The 20,882-nt window shown below is 56.3% G+C and overlaps 1 protein-coding gene across 1 annotated transcript in view; it reads right to left on the bottom strand.

Moving 5' to 3' along the window:
* The window catches only part of CDH4 (cadherin 4), a 530,242-nt gene that overhangs the window by 42,763 nt on the left and 466,597 nt on the right, over positions 1-20,882 (bottom strand). Inside the window, exons 5-6 of the mRNA XM_036105351.2 lie at positions 14,824-14,979; positions 8,617-8,761 (exon numbers count right to left, since the gene is read on the bottom strand). Of these exons, the coding sequence (XP_035961244.1) occupies positions 8,617-8,761; positions 14,824-14,979 (301 nt within the window). The remainder of the gene's footprint in view (positions 1-8,616; positions 8,762-14,823; positions 14,980-20,882) is intronic.

Below are 20,882 nucleotides of genomic sequence, written 5' to 3'. Positions count from 1 at the left end.
CCAAATGATAGAATTCTAATAATTCTTTTCCGATTGCACAAATGAAACCCACCCTCGGAAACCAGCGCGTTTTCACGGGAAAATATCAGAAGGTACAATGTAGGAAAAGCTGGCCGGTGACCCCGCCGCCTGACACACCCGCCGTGGCCCCTTGGCTTAGTCTTCAGTCAAGGAGCCTAAATTTCAAATCTTTATCACAGAGACACTCTTTGCTCCTCCTTTTTGAAAACAACAACAACAATTTTATTACTGATCAAAGATATGAAAGAAGGGCGTTTTCACATGCCCAAAACGCAAATGCTCTTTAAAAATAACAACGATAGAGAAGAGCAGGGATATACAGGGAATGGGCACCCTACCCCCTACAGCGTCCAGGGAGCACCAGGCCTCAGCTTCCGGACGCAGCTGGCTGTCTATACCCACGTGTCTTTAAAATGTGTCCAGTTGACAAATCCACTTCTAGAAATTTATCCTCAGGAAAAAAATCACAGATATGCCATAGATGATTGATTTGTGCCCCCAGCAGTCCGTGCTGACACGGTTCCTGATAGCAAAGCCTGAAATCCTCCACAAATATTTATTAAATATCCACTATGCGCAAGCACCGTGTTCAGCATTGCATGTCCGTGAGCAAAAGAGATGTACAAAGTCCCCGATGCACAGGGGTGGGTGTGACCATTAAATCCCCAACATGAGGATCCTCCTAGGGATGGAATGTTCTGTATCTTGCCTATGTTAACCCCAAATAACCTGGCTGGCATATCGTCCTGTGGTTCTGCCAAGACATGATGGAGAGACTGAACACACGCGAGATGACAGTCAATCCGACATGAGCATAGAACTCTAACACACCGTCTGCGGGAGCCGGCCCGGGAGGGCCACCCACCAGCCGGGGGACCCAGCGTGGGAGGTAGCAGCTCCCCGCAGGTCAGACTTGGAGGAAGTCAGACCCTCTATCTCTAGTAACAATCCAGGAAGCCGAAAAGTCACCCTGTAACCACTGGCCCAGAACTGCAGGGACTTGATGGATAACTGACAGCTTCCCCAGTTTTTGTCCCAGCTTCTGACTCAGGGCCAGCCAGAGAAGCATGCCCCCAACTAATGACACAGGATGTCCACCTCCCACTTCTCCAGGCCCAAGCCCCATCAGGGCACAGCTGAGCGGCCCCTTCCCCACCATGAAGCTCTCTGTTCTGCTGCCCGCCTTCGAGTCTTTGCCCAGTGCACGTGGTGGGGGCCGGCTGGCTCTGGATAAACAGAGCTCATTGGGGTGGGCTTCGCTCATTTCCACGTTACCACCAGGGGAACCAAAGGACTGGGGACTCTGTCTCAGGTTGCACGCTGTGTGTGCATCTACAGCGATCTTAAATAAAAAGTTCAAGTGGAAAAAACCCCTGACCCGTGAGGCTCACATCTGTGGGGCAGACAAACCATGGGCACAGTCAATAAGCAAATGGTATTAACCATAGTACAGCCGGGTGTTGGTTAAATAAATTATGATGTTGTCATAACTTTGCTATCATGGAGTAGTGTGAAGCCATTAAAATGTTGTAGAAGGATAGTTAATGTTATTTGAAATTTTCATGACATATGTGCGGCTCACTGGAAAAGAACGAGGTCTCTAGACTGTTCAGTGTGACCCCAATCTCTAAAATAACAAGGTGTTTATGCAAAGGAGGGGAGGCCAGAGGGCGTGTGACGGACATGCAATCTCTGAGTGCGGCACCGTATGTGGGAGTTTGAGTTTTCCTTTGTGATTTTCTCTGTACCTTCCACGGTTCCTTCAAAGGCTATCACTCGATTATCAGAAAGTAAAATGTTACTAAAAAAAAAAAAGAGGATAATAGAAAAAGAAAAAAGGCAACTGAGAAATAGAAGATGTGACTTTGTGTTTAGAGCCTAAACTGCGACTTGGTTTCTCTCAAGAAGGAGGGATTCTGAAAGCCCGGCTGGGTCGCCAGTCCATGGTCAGGCGGCCGACGCATGTCACCGGAGCGCCCTACCCCGAGTGGGAAAGGGACAGGGTCTATGGAACAGCAGGGATGAAATAGGAGCGTTCAGGGCCCTGGAGCAGAGCCCAGGCCAGAGGAGATGGGTAGACGCTGGAGGAATTCCTGAGAGCCTGGAGGGCCCTCTCGGGGGGCAGCCTTCCTTCCTGTCTGTGCATGGTCTAGACACCCGTGTGTGTGCCCACCCAGCAGGCACAGGACATGTGCTGACCCGGGGCCATGCTCTAACCTGGGTTGCACCCTGCCCGGGCCCTGAGCTGTGGGTCCCCGTGCCGCCGTCTCCTCCTGACATGCAACGGCTTCCCGTTCTGACCCCCGTTCTGGCCTTGGTCGTGGCGTTCTTTTCCCTGAAGCCTGGTGGTCTTCACAGCCTGCAGTAGACGCTGTGGCCTCCTCCACACCCTTCCACGCTGGGGTTTGGGTGGATGGACCCCACGCCTGGCTCTAGAGCTGGGGCCCCGACAGGCAGTGGCTGATGGCCATGACCTCGCACCCTCCTACAAGGCTTGGGCAGGGTGGGTGGACTTCCTTTGGGCACAGAGAAGGTGCAGGAGGGCTAGGAAGGTGTGCCAGGCCAAGGGGACGGCTGTAAGCAAGGGAACTTTATTATCTCCCAGTTCTGGAGGCCAGAAGTCCAAAATCAAGGTGTCAGCCTTGGTCCTAATCTCTCCTTCTTAAAAGGGTCACCAGTCCTAGTGGATCAGAGCTCGTCTTGACTACGTCTGCAAAGATCCTGTTTCCCAGGACGGCCGCATTCTGAGGTTCTGGGTGGACCCAAATCTGGGAGGGACACCATTCCACCCAGTACAGGGATTAAACTGGGGCTGAGGTGGGCGCGGCTGACCCCTGGCTGACAAGGCACGAGAAAAGAGACCTTTCCAAACAGATGCCTTTCTGTGGCCTTGGGTGACTTCTGAGGCCAAGCTGGGCTCAGGGTGGGACCGGCAGGGCTCAGTCCAGATCAGACCCTGGCTGCCGCTCCCGGGGCCTGGTTCTGCCCCGTCACTGAGCTTCCTGGAGCCTGGGGGTCCTCTTCTGGAAGCGGGATGTCCTCTGTGGGGCGCGGGGTGAGCAGATGAGCTGCCTGTGAGCTGGTGCCGGGGGCGTGAGCAGGGCCAGTCCCCGAGTGTCTGGTCGGTGTGGCCCTGGCCTGCAGGTGCTCCTGGGCCTCCTGCCTCCTCCGGCCGGCCGGGTCTGAGTCCACACACAACTTTGGGCCCCAGCAATCCCAATTATACGGAGTGCACCCGGAGCATCCCATGGTGCATCCATGGGAGCCATTTGGCTGCGGTCCCGGGGGTGCCCTGCGAGGAGGAAGAACTCACACTAGCAGCTCACTTCTGCAGCCATGTGGGAGTGAAGGTGCAACCCCCCTACACGGGCCTGGAGCAAAGCATCCTTCCAGGGATCCTTCCTTCCTCTGGGCGCCTGCTCCGGCCTCTCTTGCCAGCAGCGAGGTTTCCATTTTTCTTGGCAAACGAAACAGAACATCAGGATGTGTTTTCATCTAAGCGGGGACGCTGCCCGCCGCCCGAGGTGCAGGGCGCCTCTTTACTCGCTGCACCAACAGGGAAAGGGGAGAAAGCGGAGGGTCGGCTCTCCCTCGGAATTCATGTTCGAGCGCTGCCGTCCGCCTTAAAGGATTAATTTCACAAGCCTTAAACTGCAGTTTAATTTGAAAACTAATTCAGCCCCATAATTGGCTTTCTGCTCAAATCACTGAGGCTAAAGATTTAAATTCTTAATATTCAGATGACTTTCAAGTATCTCGTGCCATCTGCGCATTAGTCCATGGCGTTCATCTCAGGGAGAACTCCGCCGGCTCAGAAATAAAATAAATAAATAAACGGGCCGCTAATAGAATAATCTATTTAAGCAAAAACTCTGCATTATCTAGACGAAGGTTTCTTTGACTTCATTTTCAGCATATAGATTTCTCTGCTATTTAATATTTTAAGGTGACATTAATTTCAAAATTTATAATATAGGCCCTCACACACTTACAAGGGGTTAGGGAAATCAGGAATTCCAATTAAAGCCTTTTTTAGTTAAAAGATAATCACTGTGGATTATTACTCTTTCCTTGTGAGGTTCGTGAAGCCTGCCTGGTAGAGCTGATGGCCGAGCAGCTCTGAGCTCCAGGACGCAGGACCCGGGCCTGTCCTGAGCACCGGGTAGCCTCCAGAGGGTCAGGCGAGGGCTGGGGTCCACTGAGTCCTGCCCTTGTCCAGGTGAAGAGAACAGATAGGATCTCTGCCCAGTGCTGCAAGCTGGCCACAAACTGAGTAACTAACCCAAAGAGTAAGGCAGTATTAATGGAAAGCAAGCAGGGCAGACACCTCTGCAGGAGTGATATGTGAGCTGAGGGAGGAAAAGGGGCCAGTGTCACAGTGACTGGGGGGAGGACATTCAGGCTGAGGGCACAGCATGTGCAAAGGCCCTGAGGCAGGAGAATGCTCTCCTTTCCTGAAGGCCTGGCGTGTTTGCTTCTCTGCCTTTGCCGGATGTGCATCTCTACCACTCGTTCACACGTACATAACGTACGGATTTCTGGGTTCCTCAACTGGACGATGGACTTCTTGAGGGTGGGGTTTATATTTTTCTATCCTGGAGAAAGGCACTTTCATACACAACCTGTGCTTTTCTGGGGGGACACTGCCCGTGCTACATTCTGTCCTTCTCTTTCCTTCTCCTTCCTTCTGCCTGATAGTGGATGTGATGCTGGGAGGCACGCAGCCTCCAAGGGACCATGGGGTGAGAAACCAGAGGGAGGGGCATGGGCAGCTTCAAGCTCTCCCCCAGACCCCTCCTGGTACAAAGGTGGGTTTTCTGTGACTTGCGGCCGAATGCATTCCTGACACAGACTGGGGAGGGGAAGCAGTGTGTCCCATGGTGAGCACTGTGGCTCATGAGCCAGACTGCCTGGGTTTAAATCTTGCCTCCTTTCTATGCCTTCGTTCCCTTATCTCCAAAGTGGGGAAAAGAAAAGTGCTTATCCGGTAGGGCTGTCGCAGCGTTAAAGAAGGGAATCCGAAGGGAGGTCTTAGAGCAGCGCCTGGCAGCGTTAGGGATGGTGGGTCGGTGGGTGGGTGGTGGGGGAGGGAAGAAGCTGTCGTTCTAAAAGGCAGTACAGGGCCCTCCTGCTGGAGCTGTTCAGCAGCTTGACCGCGGTCACAGGGATCTACACACGTGGGGAGACTGCACGGAAGCGCACCCGCGCACGTCTGCGTGGGCGCACGCTGGGAAACTCGCCGACGTGTGAGTGAGGTCTGTGACTGCACCAGTGTCAACGTCCTGGCGTGATCATGCATGACAGTTCCGCGAGCTGTCCCCACGGGGGAAACGGGTGAAGATTTGTGGGGTGTCTCTATTATTTCTTACAACTGCATGCGATGCACACCTGCTATTTGAGCCTACCTGGTATCCAGCCCCCTTTTCTGAAGCAACGATCTGGTTTTCCTTGCGGGGGATCCACACCAGCCACAGGGTCAGACCCAATGACTTGGAGGGGTGTAGAACCGGACTCTGTTTGTGCCTGAAAGAGGCTCACTGTCCATGCACTGGCCATGGGGACTGCCTCAGGATGGGCACAGCACCCAAGCCAGATCACGGGGATCTCCCAGGGCCCCTGCTGGACTCCAGCAAGAAGTGGGACCTCTCCCGGGGCTCATGGTTACGTCTGCAGCTGCTGAGGCGTCTTGTCCACAGGAAGAGAGAACTTCCCTGAGAATGAGCCAGCACCGAGGAGGGGAGAGTCAGACCGAGGTAAGCAAGGCCCTGGCCAGTCCCACTCTAGCCACAGCACCCGAGATTGCTTCCTGTCTCTGGACTTGGCAATTATGTGAGCCAATGCATTCCCTTTTCCAGGGGCTTTCAAGGTGGGTTTTGGAGACCCAGAGATCTAACAGCTGAGATCAGAGTAGCGGGCACTCTTGACCCCAAACCACAATGACCATTGCTGCACCAAATAGGACGGGCCACCCTGGGGCTTCCACACCCTCCGAGCCTGTGCTTTCCAGCAGCGCCAAAGAGGATTCCATACCACGGCGGGGCACCGGGGCTGGGGAAAGAATGTGGGGTGAATGTGGGCTCCTCCTGAGACTCCACCCCTGAGTCACTTTGCTAATGTCCCCATATGAACTACCCAAACCTTAAAAGGTTTGTATCTGGGTGAGTCAATGTTTAATACATCTTTCCATTTGTTTTCCTTTAGAATGTACATCTGAAACCTTTCCTTAACCCATCATGCCAAGAATAATGACTAATTTCTGGTGATAGGTTTTCCTTACCCCGCAAAGGCACCGAGTGAAACCTTCTATTATGGTTATTAACTGACGCAAGGGAGGACACCCCGGAGACTGTTTCCGAGCCCTGGGCGCTTCTGCCTCCAGGACGCCACGGCATGCTTTGTCTGGGGTCAACTCGCCTTGGCCGGGCACGTGAGGGAGCAGCACGGCCCCGCTGCGTCCCGGGCGTTGCACAAAGCCGTGGCATCCCTGTTCCCCTCTGAGGGCTGTTCCAGGATCAGAGACAGACGCGGGGTCCCCTAGGGACCCTGAAAGTCAGTCCACACCTAGTGCAAACAGTCCATGAAAGACACAGGAGTGAACGGGGAAAGAGGACCCGTCTTGGGATCCACACCAGCCTTCCGGTCTTCCAGGCCATGCTCGGCATTCCAAGCGGCCCCGTGGAGCTGGGGCGATGGGGCGATGGGGGGGCAGGGGCTGCTCCGATCTCCAGGCTTAAAGGCTTATCAGGATTTTGAGGAGGAGATACAACAATTTGCTGCTTTTGTTATCCTAATGAGTAAAGCCAGTTACACATTTGGGAAGACTTTCTCTATTGATTTGTTCTAAAGTAAGACAAGGGAGGTGTGATTTATGATATCCAGGCACCTTTACGGAGTGTGCCGGGTCGTGGGGAGAGAGGCCCACCTTATCTGTGCTAACGAGAAAGCACCCCCAAGCCTGACACTCACGACCCCACCCCCTTGCCTAAGGAGCTGGCCGCTTGGAGTTAATTTGCCCGTCGGCAGCCTGTCCCTGCTCCTCAGGGGCTGTGGGGAGAAGCTGCCCAAGGTGCGGGCAGACATAATGTCACATGCCGTCCCTTCACTGACACCGGGCTGGCCTGCGTCTCGCGATTCCGAGACAATCAATCAAAACCACAATTCACCTTGCTGAAAAAGCAGCCCCTGGAGACGGAACTATGACAACCTGCTCCGGGCGGGGAAGCGATGATAAATGCTTGGACTCACCGCGCCACCGTGGGCTGCATGGGATGCGGCTGACCCCTCCGAACACAGGAAGCGGGAAGCCGGCTGGGCTTCAGGCTCCCGGTGCTTGAGGGTCCGTGTGCCCAGAGCCACAGGCCTTCCCAGGAGCCCGGACGCCCTCCCGGGACGGGATACTCGCCAGGGCCGCCGGGGTGGGGTTGCCCGCTAAGCTACAGATGCCCGGGGACACTTGAAGTTCAGGACAAAAGCAGTACCTCGTCACTGTAGGCGGCTCCCAAATGTTGCCTGGTGCATAAGTATGCGTGAAAATAGTTGTTCTTCTGATCCTCTCGTGCCCCTGGGCATCCTGCATTTCAGTGGCTACTCCTGGCGGCCCTGGGGGTGCTCAGCTCAGCTCCACCCACCCAGCCCCAGCCGGGCAGCTGGCCCAGGGATGCCGCCCGTCCCCGCAGGAGAGAGCAGTGCAGGGCTGTGCTGCTCACCTACAGAGACTGAGTCAGGGAGGGGGGTGGGCTGAGAGGTTCTAGATTTCTGCTGCATTCCCAGGTGCTGCTGCTGGTTCCCAGGCCAGGTCTAGCATCGGCTGGGGGTTCTGGCCCCCACACACACCTCCTGGGAACTTCAGGTTTGTCTTTGCTAGAGAGGAGAGGGAAGGGGCCCACCTCCTGCAGAGACATGCTTAGCAAGGGCCGTGGTGCACGATCACGTGGTCAAGGTCATCTATGCCAAACTGAAGTCTGGGGTAAGACTGGCCCTTTGGTCAGCTCAGAGGGGAACTGAGGCTTGCAGGCATGCGGCCTCACCGCTTGGGGCCGCGGGAGTCTGGCCTTCTCGTGGGCTTCCTACGGGGTTTGGAATAAAATGGAAAGTGTGGTGCGGGAGACCTCGGATATCGGGTCTTCCCTCTGACCTCGTCTCCTGCCCCAGGACCTCTGCCCTTGCCTTTTCCTTCCCCAGGCTCCCTTCCAACACACCCCCACCCCCCAGACCTTCTCTCCAAGAGGCTCCTTGTCATGCCTCAGCTCTCAGCCTCTATGTCACCTCCACAGAGGGGTCCTCCCTGACCTACAGGTGCCTCCACGACTCTCAGCGCCCCTGGGTTCCTTCCGAACCTTACTATCCGTGCTGTGGCTTTACGTACTTGCTTTAGCTTGGCTTTTGTCTGCACCCCCCTCTGGACCGAGGAGCCCGTGAAGCAAGGGCCCGGCTCCCGGGGGTCCTGTGCGGCCTGCAGTGCGTGCGACATGCACCTGCTAAGTGAGCGCCTCCATGGGGAGGAGGCCCGTGGGGTGGTCACGGCTCCCTGAGCATGGGGCCTCCTCGCCTGCTGACTCCCACTCACTCGGTGCTCCTCAGGGGTGGGGGGCTCACCTGGCTTGGAACCCTCATCCACGGAGCCATTGTAGACCTGGTTGATGAACTCGGGACGGTTGTCGTTCATGTCGATGACGTAGATGTACAGGTCGATGGGGTTCTCCACCTTGTTGCCGTTCATGTCCACTGCGTGCGCTCTGAGCTGGAAAGCAGCATAGACACTGTCAGCCTTGGGGACAGCCCAGGGCAGGCTCCTGCCGGCCCACAGCTCTGGGCTGGCGCTGACGTAAGGGCCTGGGTCCCCCAAGGGACAGTCTCGGCAGGGGGGTGGGCCTGGGACATGCCACGAAACTCCTCTGAGCCTCGGTGCTCTCCTCTGGAGACACGGGGAAGAGCTGTGAGAGGACCCTTAATTTTTGGATTTTTTTGGGTAAAGATTTTATTTATCCATTTGAGAGAGAGATAGAGAGAGAGAAAGCGAGCAGGGGAGGGGGGAAGAAAGAGGGACAAGCAAACTCTCTGCTGAGCGCAGAGCCTGACGCGGGGCTTGATCCCAGGACCCTGAGGTCATGACCTGAGCTGAAACCATGAGTTGGATGCTTCATCAACTGAGCCACCCAGGCACCCCGATTTTTGGATTTTTCATTCATTCATCAGTTCATCCACTCAACCAGGATCTGTCAGGGGCCTCCATGTACCAAGCACCGGCTGGACCCTAGATTATTGCTCAGTGGTCCAGACAAGGCCCAGCCCTGGGGCTTCTCGTCGAGAAGGGAGACGGACACCAAGAAGGAAGAGAAGGCACACGGAGCGACTGGCTGGGGTTGGGAGGAGGCCAGGCAGGCGTCTCAGAGGAGGTGACATTTGAGCTGTGGCCTGGTGAATGGGACAGGGAGAAGAATAGGTGTGAGGTCCCAAAGGGGGACATGGAGCAGCGGAGGCCTGGGGGCAGCAGGGGGGCTGGGGAGGGTCATGCAGGACCTGGGATTTGGGGGAGAACAGGGGGTGGAAAGGGGCAGGGTCTCCCCGAGGTCTGTCCACACCAGAGCTGTGACTGTCACACATCTCTCAGCTGACACCCCATCACCTTGCAAGCTGTTCACATCGGACCTCGAGGTCTTTGCCACAGGACAGTGCCACGCCCAGGGTGTGAGAAGAGCGCGTGCTTGAGGCCTGTGGGGGGAAATGTCTCCGGGCGGGGGGTCCACACGGCCCTCTCCTCCTTGGTGCCCTGCGTCATGGCCGCCCTACCAGCCTCTGGGAAGGAGGAGGCGGCGCGCCTTCCACGCCTGCCCCAGGGAGGCTCCAGCCAACAATGTCTACACCAGCCCCGGCGCTTGGTTTGGTCCCCACGGCCCCGAGTGGAATTTTACCCTTGAAGTGGGGTGTTTGAGGAGAAGCCTCCCAGGGGAAGCCGGCCTGTGATGTTGCAAGGACCACATTGGGCCCGATTCCCGGGGGGCCAGAGGTGACTGCAGCCCCGGCGCCTCGGCTCCGAGCACCGCGTGGAAGGGCCGGGAAGCACCCCTCGCAGTTTCGGGCCCACCCTGCCCCCCGTCCTGCAGCTCAGCTCTTCCAGCAGGTCAAGAAGCCGCTGAGAAAAGGTACCTGGGAGCTACAGTTAAAGGTGACGCTGTTGGCAGCGGCAGCGTGGCCTGGCGGGGAGGCCGCCGTCCGCCTCTCGGGCTGGGCACGCGCTGTGGGCTTGGCGGGGGCCGTCCCGTCCTGGTGCGGAGACATGGTGGCACCGGGGGAGCTCTGGTCGCCTCCGTGACCTGCCAACCCGAGCCTCGCATGCAAAGGGAGGTTGCCGCCCCTGCGATGCCGTGAGCAGGACGTCTGTCCCTTCTCGCCGCGGAAGCGAGACGGGGAAACACGAACGCAGGGGCTTGGTGTCGCGTCCCCGTGGGGACAGGAGCAGGGAGGAACCCGTGCGTGCATGCCCGCCTCCTCTCAGCGGCTCGCTCTGCTTCGTGTCCTAACTGCGGGCCACCGGCTTCCTCCTGGAGCCTGGACCACGCAGCACTCCATGTGGGCCCTGGAAGCGCCTGTGCGTGGGTGTTGGAGACTTCCTGCCGGAGGCCGCATCAGTGACTGCGTGGGTGACCCGCCTCAGCTTCCACAAGCACCCGTGACACCAGTATCGTCCCGATCTTTATTTTACAGATGGGGCAAGGGAGGCGCAGGAAGATTAGGAAATTTGCCCAAGATGAGAGTAGTGGCAGCATTCAGGTCTTATTTATGGAACCCTCCAAAGAACCTTCTAGAGAATCATCCTGCAAAAGCAAACATGACCATTCTTCATTTCATGCATTTGAACACTGATGTGTTGTTGGTTGTCTCCGAGTGACCCGTGTCCACAGTTCATCAGCTTGCTCTCAGGTGGGAGACGTGGTCAAAGGTGCCTGAGGATGTGGGGTGTGGATCCCCAGATGTGGATGCAATGGGGGGTCGCCTGTGATTGGGCTACATTTTAGACACGGGGGGAAATGTCTGGGTGGGACAAGGTGGCCTCGTGGCTCTAAAATCACGGTGCTGCCTTGGCTGGTGGCTGCACGGGAGTCAGAAGCTGACATTGAGGGCAGATTCAGGGCATAGCTGCTGGAGAAAGTGGAGGGGGCCATGTGCCGAGGAATGCGGGTGTCTTAAGGGGGTGAGAGAGGCCCTGGCCGACAGTCAGCGGGGAAGGGGGATCTGGATCCGTCACAACCTGGATGAGCAGGAAGCAGACGCCTCCAGGTACGCATCACCTTGATTTCCGCCTTGTGAGACCCTAAGGCAGAGCCCACCAGACTTCTGACCTACAGAACACGAGCCTGGAAATGGGTGTTATTTTAAGCCGCTGAGTTTGTGCCTGCTTGTTACGCGGCAGAGGGAGCTGACACACCTGCAAGCTGCCCCCGAAGGCTCTGGTGGGCGTCCTGCGAGGTGACAGTCCTGAGAGGGGCTCATGCCTTAGTCTCACAAGGAGTGTGAGGACTGCCCAGAGCGGCTTCCCAACCCCAGGGAGGACGGGAGAGTTCTCGAGGGCTTCACCGCCCTGGGACAGAGAGTTGAAAGATGGAACATGAGGTTTCAATCTGGAATTCGGCATATGGACTTGACCTCTCCTCCGATCTGGGTCCCGTTATCTCCCACCGACTTGTCACCTTGTGGGGTCTAGGGGTGACCCTGCTGGAGGCGGCAGCCAGGGGTGGCCCCGGGAGACATTCCTCACTTCTGAGATGGGGCCCGAGGAGGTTGAGGTGGGTACCCCTCCGGAGCACATTTCCTGGTTCACGAGAGCAAGCAGGAAACACTTAATACATGGTGGCATGGTTGGATTTCTCATCTCCCAAGATGGAACCTCAGGACGTGGCGGGAGACAGAAGGGAACGTGTGCCAAGTGTCTGGAGGTGAGCAGGTCCATGGAGGCCCAGACACGGAGCCGAGCGTGCAGGGACAGGTGGACGGTTCCCCTCCCCCCCACCCCGCCCCCCTGGCCAAGTTCTCTGCTTCCTCTCTGGCCGGCTTGGGTGAGGAGGGGCTGTGGCCTGCAGGCGTCCTTGGAGAGGACCAGAGGCCTCCCCTCCCGGCCCAGCATGACACCCTGATCCCCGGGGACTGCCAGCCCGTGACCGCCGGCTTTTCTGAGGGGGCCTGTCACAGAGCCATCTAGCTTCGGACGCCATGTGTCTCCTGGGCAGAGTCTGGTGCTGAGCAAGGCTTTGGGGTCACATCGGGCGAAAGGAACAAACGGAAATGGAGGTGTGCGTGAGAGGTGCACGGGGGCCTAGGTTGTTCTGCAGGACGCTAGTCACTGCCTTGGCACTTGGTGGATCGACCATCCTGCCCTTGGAGCAACGGGGGCGGGCAGGCGACGCACTCCCTGGAGCGGCCATCGGCGTTCAGACGCCCCCTTGCGTCCTTGTCCTCTGGGCTGAGCCGTCTGGGCAGGGCCGTGGCACCAGCAGCTCAGGCAGGCGGCAGGAGGGCGGGGCTGGACTCTTGCTGGGGAACCGGGAATTCCAGGGCTGACTTTGGTGTGAAATGCCGAGGAGAAACAGTTACCCAGAAACACCAAAAGCAGGTCTCCTTTTGAGCTCAAGGTGTCCCAAGTAATTAAAATAGAATGAAAGGGAGCGCCTTCCCACTCGGTGTGGGTTCTGTCAGGGGTGGATCTGCAGTCAGCAGGAGCTGGGGCCGCGTCCTCCGAAGTGGGCTTGGCTGACGGCCCACCTGCGCTGCCCGTCCTCGAAGGGGGCCCGTTTCCCGGCCTGAGACCGCACAGCCTGCCGGCCCACGCACAGGAGGGACCGTGTGGGGTTAAATGCTCTGCTGTCACTGACTTGAAATCCCTGGTCCAGATGAGGGCCCCCCACTTCATTCTGCACGGGGCCCCGGACTCTGTAGCCGTCCTGACATCGGGAGCGGAGCGGGCCTGGCCCGGGGCAGCCCCTTCCCACCAGGCTCACCAGGGCCGTGGCATGCCGAGCCGCAGGCTCTGGAGGGCAGCCCGGCCCAGGGTTTACGACAAAGGCTTTCGTTCAGTCTGGAAGGGCCATAAGAAACAGCCAGAGAAGACACCGGTACTGGGGACAGCAGGGGTCGCTGGAGCCCCGAGGAAGGCAGGAGAGGTGCCCCGCCGAGAGCTCGTCCCTCCCCAAACCGCTGAAGCAACCTGTGACATTCCAGCAGACACCAGAGCCGCCCGGGGCCAGCCCCGCTGTCTGGCCTCCTGGAGAGAGGTGTGGGGCTCCTTGGGCCCAGGAGGAGGGGCGACCGTGATAATTAAAGAGGACTCTGTCTAATCTTGAACGAGGTGAACATGAGCATCAGCAAGTGGCCTCTCTGTGGGGCCATTTGGAGACAAAGCCTCCGATGTCGGAGGAGGCTCTCGAGGTCTTTGGCCAAGCAGGGTCAAAGACCGCAGGGCAGAGGGACCCCTGGCCAGGTGGGCAATGCAGCGAGCCAACAGCTGCCCCCCTTCCTTCTGTTCTCACTCGCTGGAAACATTTGCTCGTCCCCAACCACTGGCTAAGCATCCCTTTAGACTCCGGGGCACAAATGCCTGGAACAAGGCATTCTAGGAGGGGCATGTGCCTCTGGGAGGGTAGACAGACCACAGGGGAGGGAGGGAGAGAGAAGGGCAGGGAGGAGGGGTAGTGCGTCCCCAGGGTCTGGCCCCTGGTAAGTGTTTGGTGTGGGAACGACCACGCCTTATTTCACCAGTGCCTCAGAGGAGGTCCCCGAGAGCCCCTTCCAGGGGGGAAGGCACCCCTGAAATTGTCTGCCTGGAAGCCAGAGGCAGAGTGTGCCTGAGTGTCAGCGACTGCCCGCTGCCGGGGTTTCAATGTCTGCGTGCTTTCCTCCACATTCCCTAGCCCCGTAAATAAAATCATCAGTCTGGCTCAGAAAAGATACGACGATTTTCCTTTAGATACTCAGGCATCCAAGGGAAGCTCTTTTTCGAACCAGCTAACAAAACAGTCTATTTCCCTTATATTTCCTTCTCCCTGAGCCTGGCCCCCGCTGTCCGAGGGGCAGTCGGGATGCCAGCCACGTGCCCATTCCCAATGGCGTCTCTAGGGCAGGACGCAGAGCTGTGGCAGTAACTACACCCACTCTTCTCAAGGCCTGTGGTCTGGCTGCTGAAGAATCTGGGGACACAGCCTTTCTTAAGGGCTTCAGGCTGAGAGGTTTTGATGCCTCTTAATCCCAGTGTAAGCTCCCCCAGAGTGAGGCCATGTTTACTCATGTTATCACTTCAGGCCTACTGCCAACCACAGGCCTGACACATACTAGAGAAATATTCCCTGGATGGGTGGATTGATGGATGGGTGGGTGGATGGACGGGTAGATTCATGGATGGAATGGATGAATGGAAGGATAGATGGATGGATAGATGGACAGATGGATGGATGGATGGATGGATGGATCAGTGGATGGGTAGATGGAGGGATGGATGGAAGAATGGATGGATGAGTAGATGGATGGACGCATAGATGGATGGAAGAATAGATGGATGAAGGAAGGAATAGATGGAAGAATGGATGGATGGATGGATCAGTAGATGGGTGGATGGATGGATCAGTAGACGGACGGATGTGTAGATGGATGGAAGAATGGATGGATGAAGGAAAGAATGGATGGAGGAATTGATGGATGGATGGATAGATGGATGTTTGGATGTGAGATGAAGTGGGATACACAAGAGGTAAGAGTCTGAAAGTATGAGCCACATTCTCCTTCTAAAGGTAGGAACCCAAGGCCCGAGGTACTCACGTGGTAGGAGGCTCGCTCCTCCCGATCCATGGGCCGAGTGACATACATCCGTCCAGACATGGAGTCGATGCTGAAGACCTCCATGGGGGGTTGGTCGGCGCCCACGCCCGTGATGCTGTACCGGATGGGGATGTCGTTGTCTTTGTCAGACCGGATCTGGAAGAAGGAGCAAGAGGAGAGGCACGTCAGCCTGCTGCGGGGAGCAGGGGCCATGCTCCCTAAATGTACACTCACCCCGCCCCGGATTTCCTTGCACTTGGCCATCTTGAGGTACTTCGGGACCACTTTGGGAACCGGAAGGGCAGTCAGCAGTCAGGGAGTTACGGAGTGCCACCAACTAGACGTCCAGTGGCCCAGCAGGTAACGGGGAAAGATAGGACACAATATTCCAAGTTAGAGTCTCTGCAGGGAGCGTGGGACACGCGGTCGAGACTCCAGCACCACTGGGAAGACTGGAAGCAACGGTGGAACATGGCTGCAGCCCTGACGCAAACACGCCTAACGTCCGCCGTCAAACGGGGGAAAGATGGAGGAAGGACAACAGAGCAGCCGCCCCAGAGTCCAGAGGGAAGAGAGGTTGGGAGCCGGCCCATTTACGCCCCCTCAGTTTTCACCCGTGTCCCATCTTCTTGCTCCTTTGACGGAGGCACCAGGGGACAGGATCCGGTCCCTGAGGGGCAGGAAGGCCCCGCGACCAGCCCGGAGACACAGATTTGACACTGACGCCTGTCGTCAAGAAGGCTACAACACTATGTACACACAGAAGCATTTTCACGGAGAAGCTGGATGTTGTTGAAAAAACAATAACGTTTCTCTGGCTCCCAACACCCGAGGAAGTTAGCGAGGTCTGATTGAGGAAGAGCCGAGATGAGCGCACAGTTCTGTGTTCTCCAGGGGGCAGGGGACCAGATGATGGGGTAAGAACGTTAGTCTTTGGGAGACAAAAAGGACAACAGTAGAATTAAAAGTAAGACGTACAGCATGGTGACAGACGGTGATTGCACTCCTTGTGGCGAGCATTTCATAATGTAAATAACTGTCGAGTCGCCCGACATTCAGGTGTGTGTTGTACACCTGAGATTAATGTAATACTGTATGTGAACTATACTTCAATAGAAAAATTTAAAAGTAGGAAGCACGTCTTCCATTTAGAGGCAGCAAAAGCTCTTGTAATGATAAGGGGCACCTGATGGGAACGGGGTCACCAACTGCAAGGTAACTGACTTCTCCGAGCTGTGGGAAAATAAACCACAGAGACTGAAAAGATATGATGGGTAAGGTCAAACTAACAGACTGGAATTCAACTTTGAATACGGTTGACTCTTGGACACGGGTTTGCCTTGTGCCGGCCCGTCTGTACATGGATGTTTATCGATAAATGCGGTATAGGACCGTTAACGATATTTTCTCCTCCTTATGATTTGCTTAACAGCACTGTCTTTCCTCCAGCTGACTTTGTTGTAAGCACAGAGTCTATAATACACATAACATCAAAATATGTGCTCATCGCCTGCTTCTCTTGTGCATAAGGCTTTTGGCTGACAGTGGGCTGTTAGCAGTTAGGTGTCTGGGGAGTCAGAAGTTAACATGCAGATTTCTGGCTGTGCCGGGGGCCGTGCCCCGACAACCCTGCATCGTTCAGGGGTCAACCGCACACCTTTACAAAATACAGCTTTTTTTTTTTTTTCCGGAAATCAAGTGGCGGGGCCATACAACATTTTATAACGTAATGGACCACAGTGAAAGCCTCTGGCTCCACAGAGCAGAGTTGGACCGGGCGTTTTATGACAAGACTGCAGTTAAAACTGAATGAAGAAACCCCTGAGCTCATGGACACGGAGGACAGACGGTGCCCGCCAGAGCTGGGGTGCGGTGGGGGGCAAGATGAGTGAAGGCGACACTGGGGCACACTTCCCTGTCTGGAGTAAGTGAGTCACAAAATGAGACAGAGAGCACAGTGACCACAGCTCATGGGACTCTGCTGCATCTTTGCATGTCCCCAAAGTTCTCATCACAAGAAAGTCTTTTGTACCCATGCAAGGTGACAGAGGTTGAGTAGACATCTTGGGTGATGGTTTGGAAATGTACCCCCCTGCCCCTTCCACATACCCTTCCCCTCCCCCATACCTCTCCACATAACCCTACCTGACCCTTAGCCCCTCCCCTCCAATACCCCTCCCTCATTCCCATACCCCTCTACCTCTCCCTCCACAATCCCCCACTCCCATACCCCACCCCCTCCACATACCCCTCCCCCTCCATATACCCTCCCCCACCTACATACCTCTCCCCCACCTGAATACCCCTCCCCCACCATTAACCCCTCTCCCTCCAAATACCCCTCCCTCATTCCCATACCCCTCCCCTACTCCTTCCATATACCCCTCTCCACCCCCACTCCTCCCCCCTCTACATATCCCTCCCTACCCCCTCTCCTTCCCCCCATACCCCTTCCCACCCCACTCCTCCCCCTCCAATACCCTTCCCCAACCCCACTCTTCTCCCCCACATACCCCTTCCCACCCCCACTCCTCCCTCTCCACATACCCTTCCCCACCCCCACATATCTCCCCCCACCCCACTCCTCCCCCTCCAATACCCTTCCCCAACCCCACTCTTCTCCCCCACATATCCCTCCCCACCCCACTCCTCCCCCCCACATATCCCTCCCCACCCCACTCCTTCCTCTCCAGTACCCTCCCCCGCCCTGCCCGCTGCCAGTCTGTGAGGACCATCTTTGTTCCCGTCTCCCACCTCCTGGCTTCCCTGGCTCTGCCCCGAGCAGCACACACACCCAGCAGGGTTTCAGGCAAGGCCACTGAAAGAATGGCCAGGGCCGGGGCTGGGGACACATGTCACTCCGTGCTGTCCCCTTGGGCCGTTGAAGCGCTGAAGCCCCCCTTGCCTCCTGTAGGTGATGACACGCTGGGTCCTGCGCCTGCCACCCTCGCCCTCCGCCTGCTCACTCGCTAACAGCGCTGGGCGGCCCAGGAAGGAGTCCACCCTGTCTTCACCGCCCGTCCCTCTGCTGTCCACCGAGTAGCGTCCGTCACACAGAACAGCCGAGTCTGAGCAGCCCAGCGCTGCAGCCGCGTCCGCGGAGACCCCCTGCAGGAGGAGGACAGGTGTTCTTCCCGGCGGCCGGGCTCCAGCCCCAGGGGTCGGCTCACAGGAAGGCAGCCCTTTGTCGCCCAGAGCCACCTCTTCTCCCCCACGGGAGGGGGTTGGTGCCAAGGTGTGGTCGCCGGGGACACGGGGTGGTGGTGACTAGTCTGGGTCCCAGAGAGGAAACCCCCCTCCTGCCACCTGCACCTGAGCTCTTGCTCTGGGTGTGGGGGACCGGTTACAGCAGATCAGGCCCTGTTGTGGAGACAGGGAACTGCGTGATTAATGGAAAACACTCAAGGCTAGCTGCCTGCGAAACCCCAGTCTGCCTTCTGGGAGCGAGGAAAGTTCTAGAAAGGCCGGTGAGTTCTGCACTCGAGTACACGGCAGGTCCCAAACTAGTGGCTGAGCTGCGCTGGATTGAGGAGGTCCTTGGGTTGGAGCTGGGCGGCCCTCCGGAGGTGGGGGCTGTTGCTCGGCCCACCGGCCCAGCCCACTTCTGCTGCGTTCTTTGGGCCAGACTGCCCATCCTTCGCGGGGAAATTTAATTAGAAAAACACTGAAAGAACCCACCACATATTTAAAGAGGTTTTATTTTTTGCAAAGGAATCTCATTACATTTTGACCACCAAGTTGCCTTTGCTTAATTCCCTGGGTACTGCTCCGCGTGTGCGTCTGGGGCTCTGCACCGGCTCGGGATGCTCTGAGCTCCCCCACAGTTTACCACATTAAGAAGAAATACTGTACAAATGAATTCACCAGATCAGGGGAGAGCAGTTTCCCCTTGATTTGTGTCTAGAAAATGAGAAAAACATCACAGCAGCATACGATAGGGCCATGAATAAAGAACACAGACAGGCATTTCCATCACCCACCTCAATTTTATGATGCCACGGAGAATTATGCTCTTTTGCATTTGTTATTAAAGGACAGAACAGATGGTAAGAGGTTAGTTTAAAGTGACGTCTACATTAAAGTAACTTATGGTGCCGGGCGATTGTGTTCACCCGGGGACTTCTGCTTGGAAGGCCAGCTCTCATCCTTAAGAAAGGCTGGATGAAGTGAAGGATTCTGGCAGAATCTTCCCCAAGGAGGAGATATTTGCCTAATCTCAAATGAACTTGAAACTGGAGAAAAGTCACCATGTGTGGTTTTGAATTGCAAACACCTTGGAGGTTTATTCCTGAAGCATCGAAGGGGAGAGAATCACATCCAGATTCCGGCGGAGAAAGCCCCTTGCCAGGATACCAAGACACCGCACCAACCAGAGAGGACCCTTGGCTTCAGGCTGCGCCCCCCACGTGGCCCCAGCCCCCTGCACCTGGGGGGCCCGTGGCACTTCAACAACACCTTCCCTCGCTGTGGGCCAAGTCCCACGCCGAATGGACACTGCCCTGCCCTCACATGGCTCGTGGGCCAGTGGAATCAGACTCCTAAAAACGTGACGCCCTCTTAATCCACAAATAAAAAGTGTGATAAAGATTGTTGGAGAAGGAATAGGGTCTGAGAGGCTCCAGGGGAAGAACTTAGAGGCAAGGTTCACATTGAATGTTTGGTCTTGTCCACTGCCTTGTACAGTTATTGGACACACACACCGTGCACACACACGTACAAACAGGCATGCATGTGTGCACACACAGAAAACATGCAGCATGTGGGCACACACACGCACATGCACACACAAACACACAGCATGCTTGCACACACATGCACACACAGAAAACACACATACATGCTTGCACACAAACACGCAGCGTGCACACACACAGAAAACATGCATGCACGTGTGCACACATGAACATGCACACAAACACACATGCATGCTTGCACACAGACAAACACGCAGCGTGCGTGCACACACAGAAAACACTCTAACATGCATGCACACACGCACATGCACACAAACACACATGCATGCTTGCACACAAACATGCAGCGTGCATGCACACACAGAAAACACTCTAGCATGCATGCACACACGCACATGCACACAAACACATGCATGCTTGCACACAGACAAACACACAGCGTGCACACACAGAGAAAACACTCTAGCATGCATGCACACACGAACATGCACACAAACACACATGCATGCTTGCACACAAACACGCAGTGTGCACACACACAGAAAACATGCATGCACGCGTGCACACACGCACATGCACACACACAGCATGCTTGCACACAGACAAACATGCAGCGTGCACACACACAGAAAACATGCATGCACGTGTGCACACATGAACATGCACACAAACACACTTGCATGCTTGCACACAAACACGCAGTGTGCGTGCACACACAGAAAACATGCATGCACACGTGCACACACACGCACATGCACACAAACACGCAGCGTGCATGCACACGTGCGCACACACACACACGCGCGTGCGGCTGGATCCCTCTCCCCTTTTGCACCCGGCGTCCTGGAAGGCGCCAGCTCTGTGTCCTTAGGGCTTTGCCTGGCCGCTATGTGGCCTCCCCGGGACTCCTGCCCTCACATTTCAAAGCTGTTTCCAAGTCCTTAGGATCAAGCTCTTCCGTGAGGATGTAAGTCTTCAGTGAAGTGTTCAGCTCTTTCTCCTCGTTTGGGATTAAACCTGGAGACTTTCCAGGGAAACAGATTGCACACCCTTGTTTTCGTTACCTGTTGGGACTTCTGAGTTGCAGTGGTCCCCACTTCTCCAGCCCCTCAGGAGCACTGAGTCATGAGCCCGTCTGGCCCCAGACTGTGCACGATGCAGGCAGGGGGCTGACGCTTGGCCGTGGTTGCAGCTAGCAAAGAGACTAGCCGACAGAGGCAACTGTCTTTTAAAACTTGACTCCCACCAGAGCCCAGATGTGAGAGAAGGATTTCACTAGACCCATCTGTAGCTCCCGTGTGGCTGCAGCGGGGCCCCAGCTCTGACTGCTGGGGCTTCTTGGTTTTCACACCGACAGAGAATCAG

Source organism: Halichoerus grypus, chromosome 10 (genome assembly GCF_964656455.1).
Source record: "Halichoerus grypus chromosome 10, mHalGry1.hap1.1, whole genome shotgun sequence".
Classification (NCBI taxonomy): domain Eukaryota; kingdom Metazoa; phylum Chordata; class Mammalia; order Carnivora; family Phocidae; genus Halichoerus; species Halichoerus grypus.
Note: the sequence above shows the minus strand (reverse complement) of the source record. Positions and strands in the feature narration are given on the sequence as shown.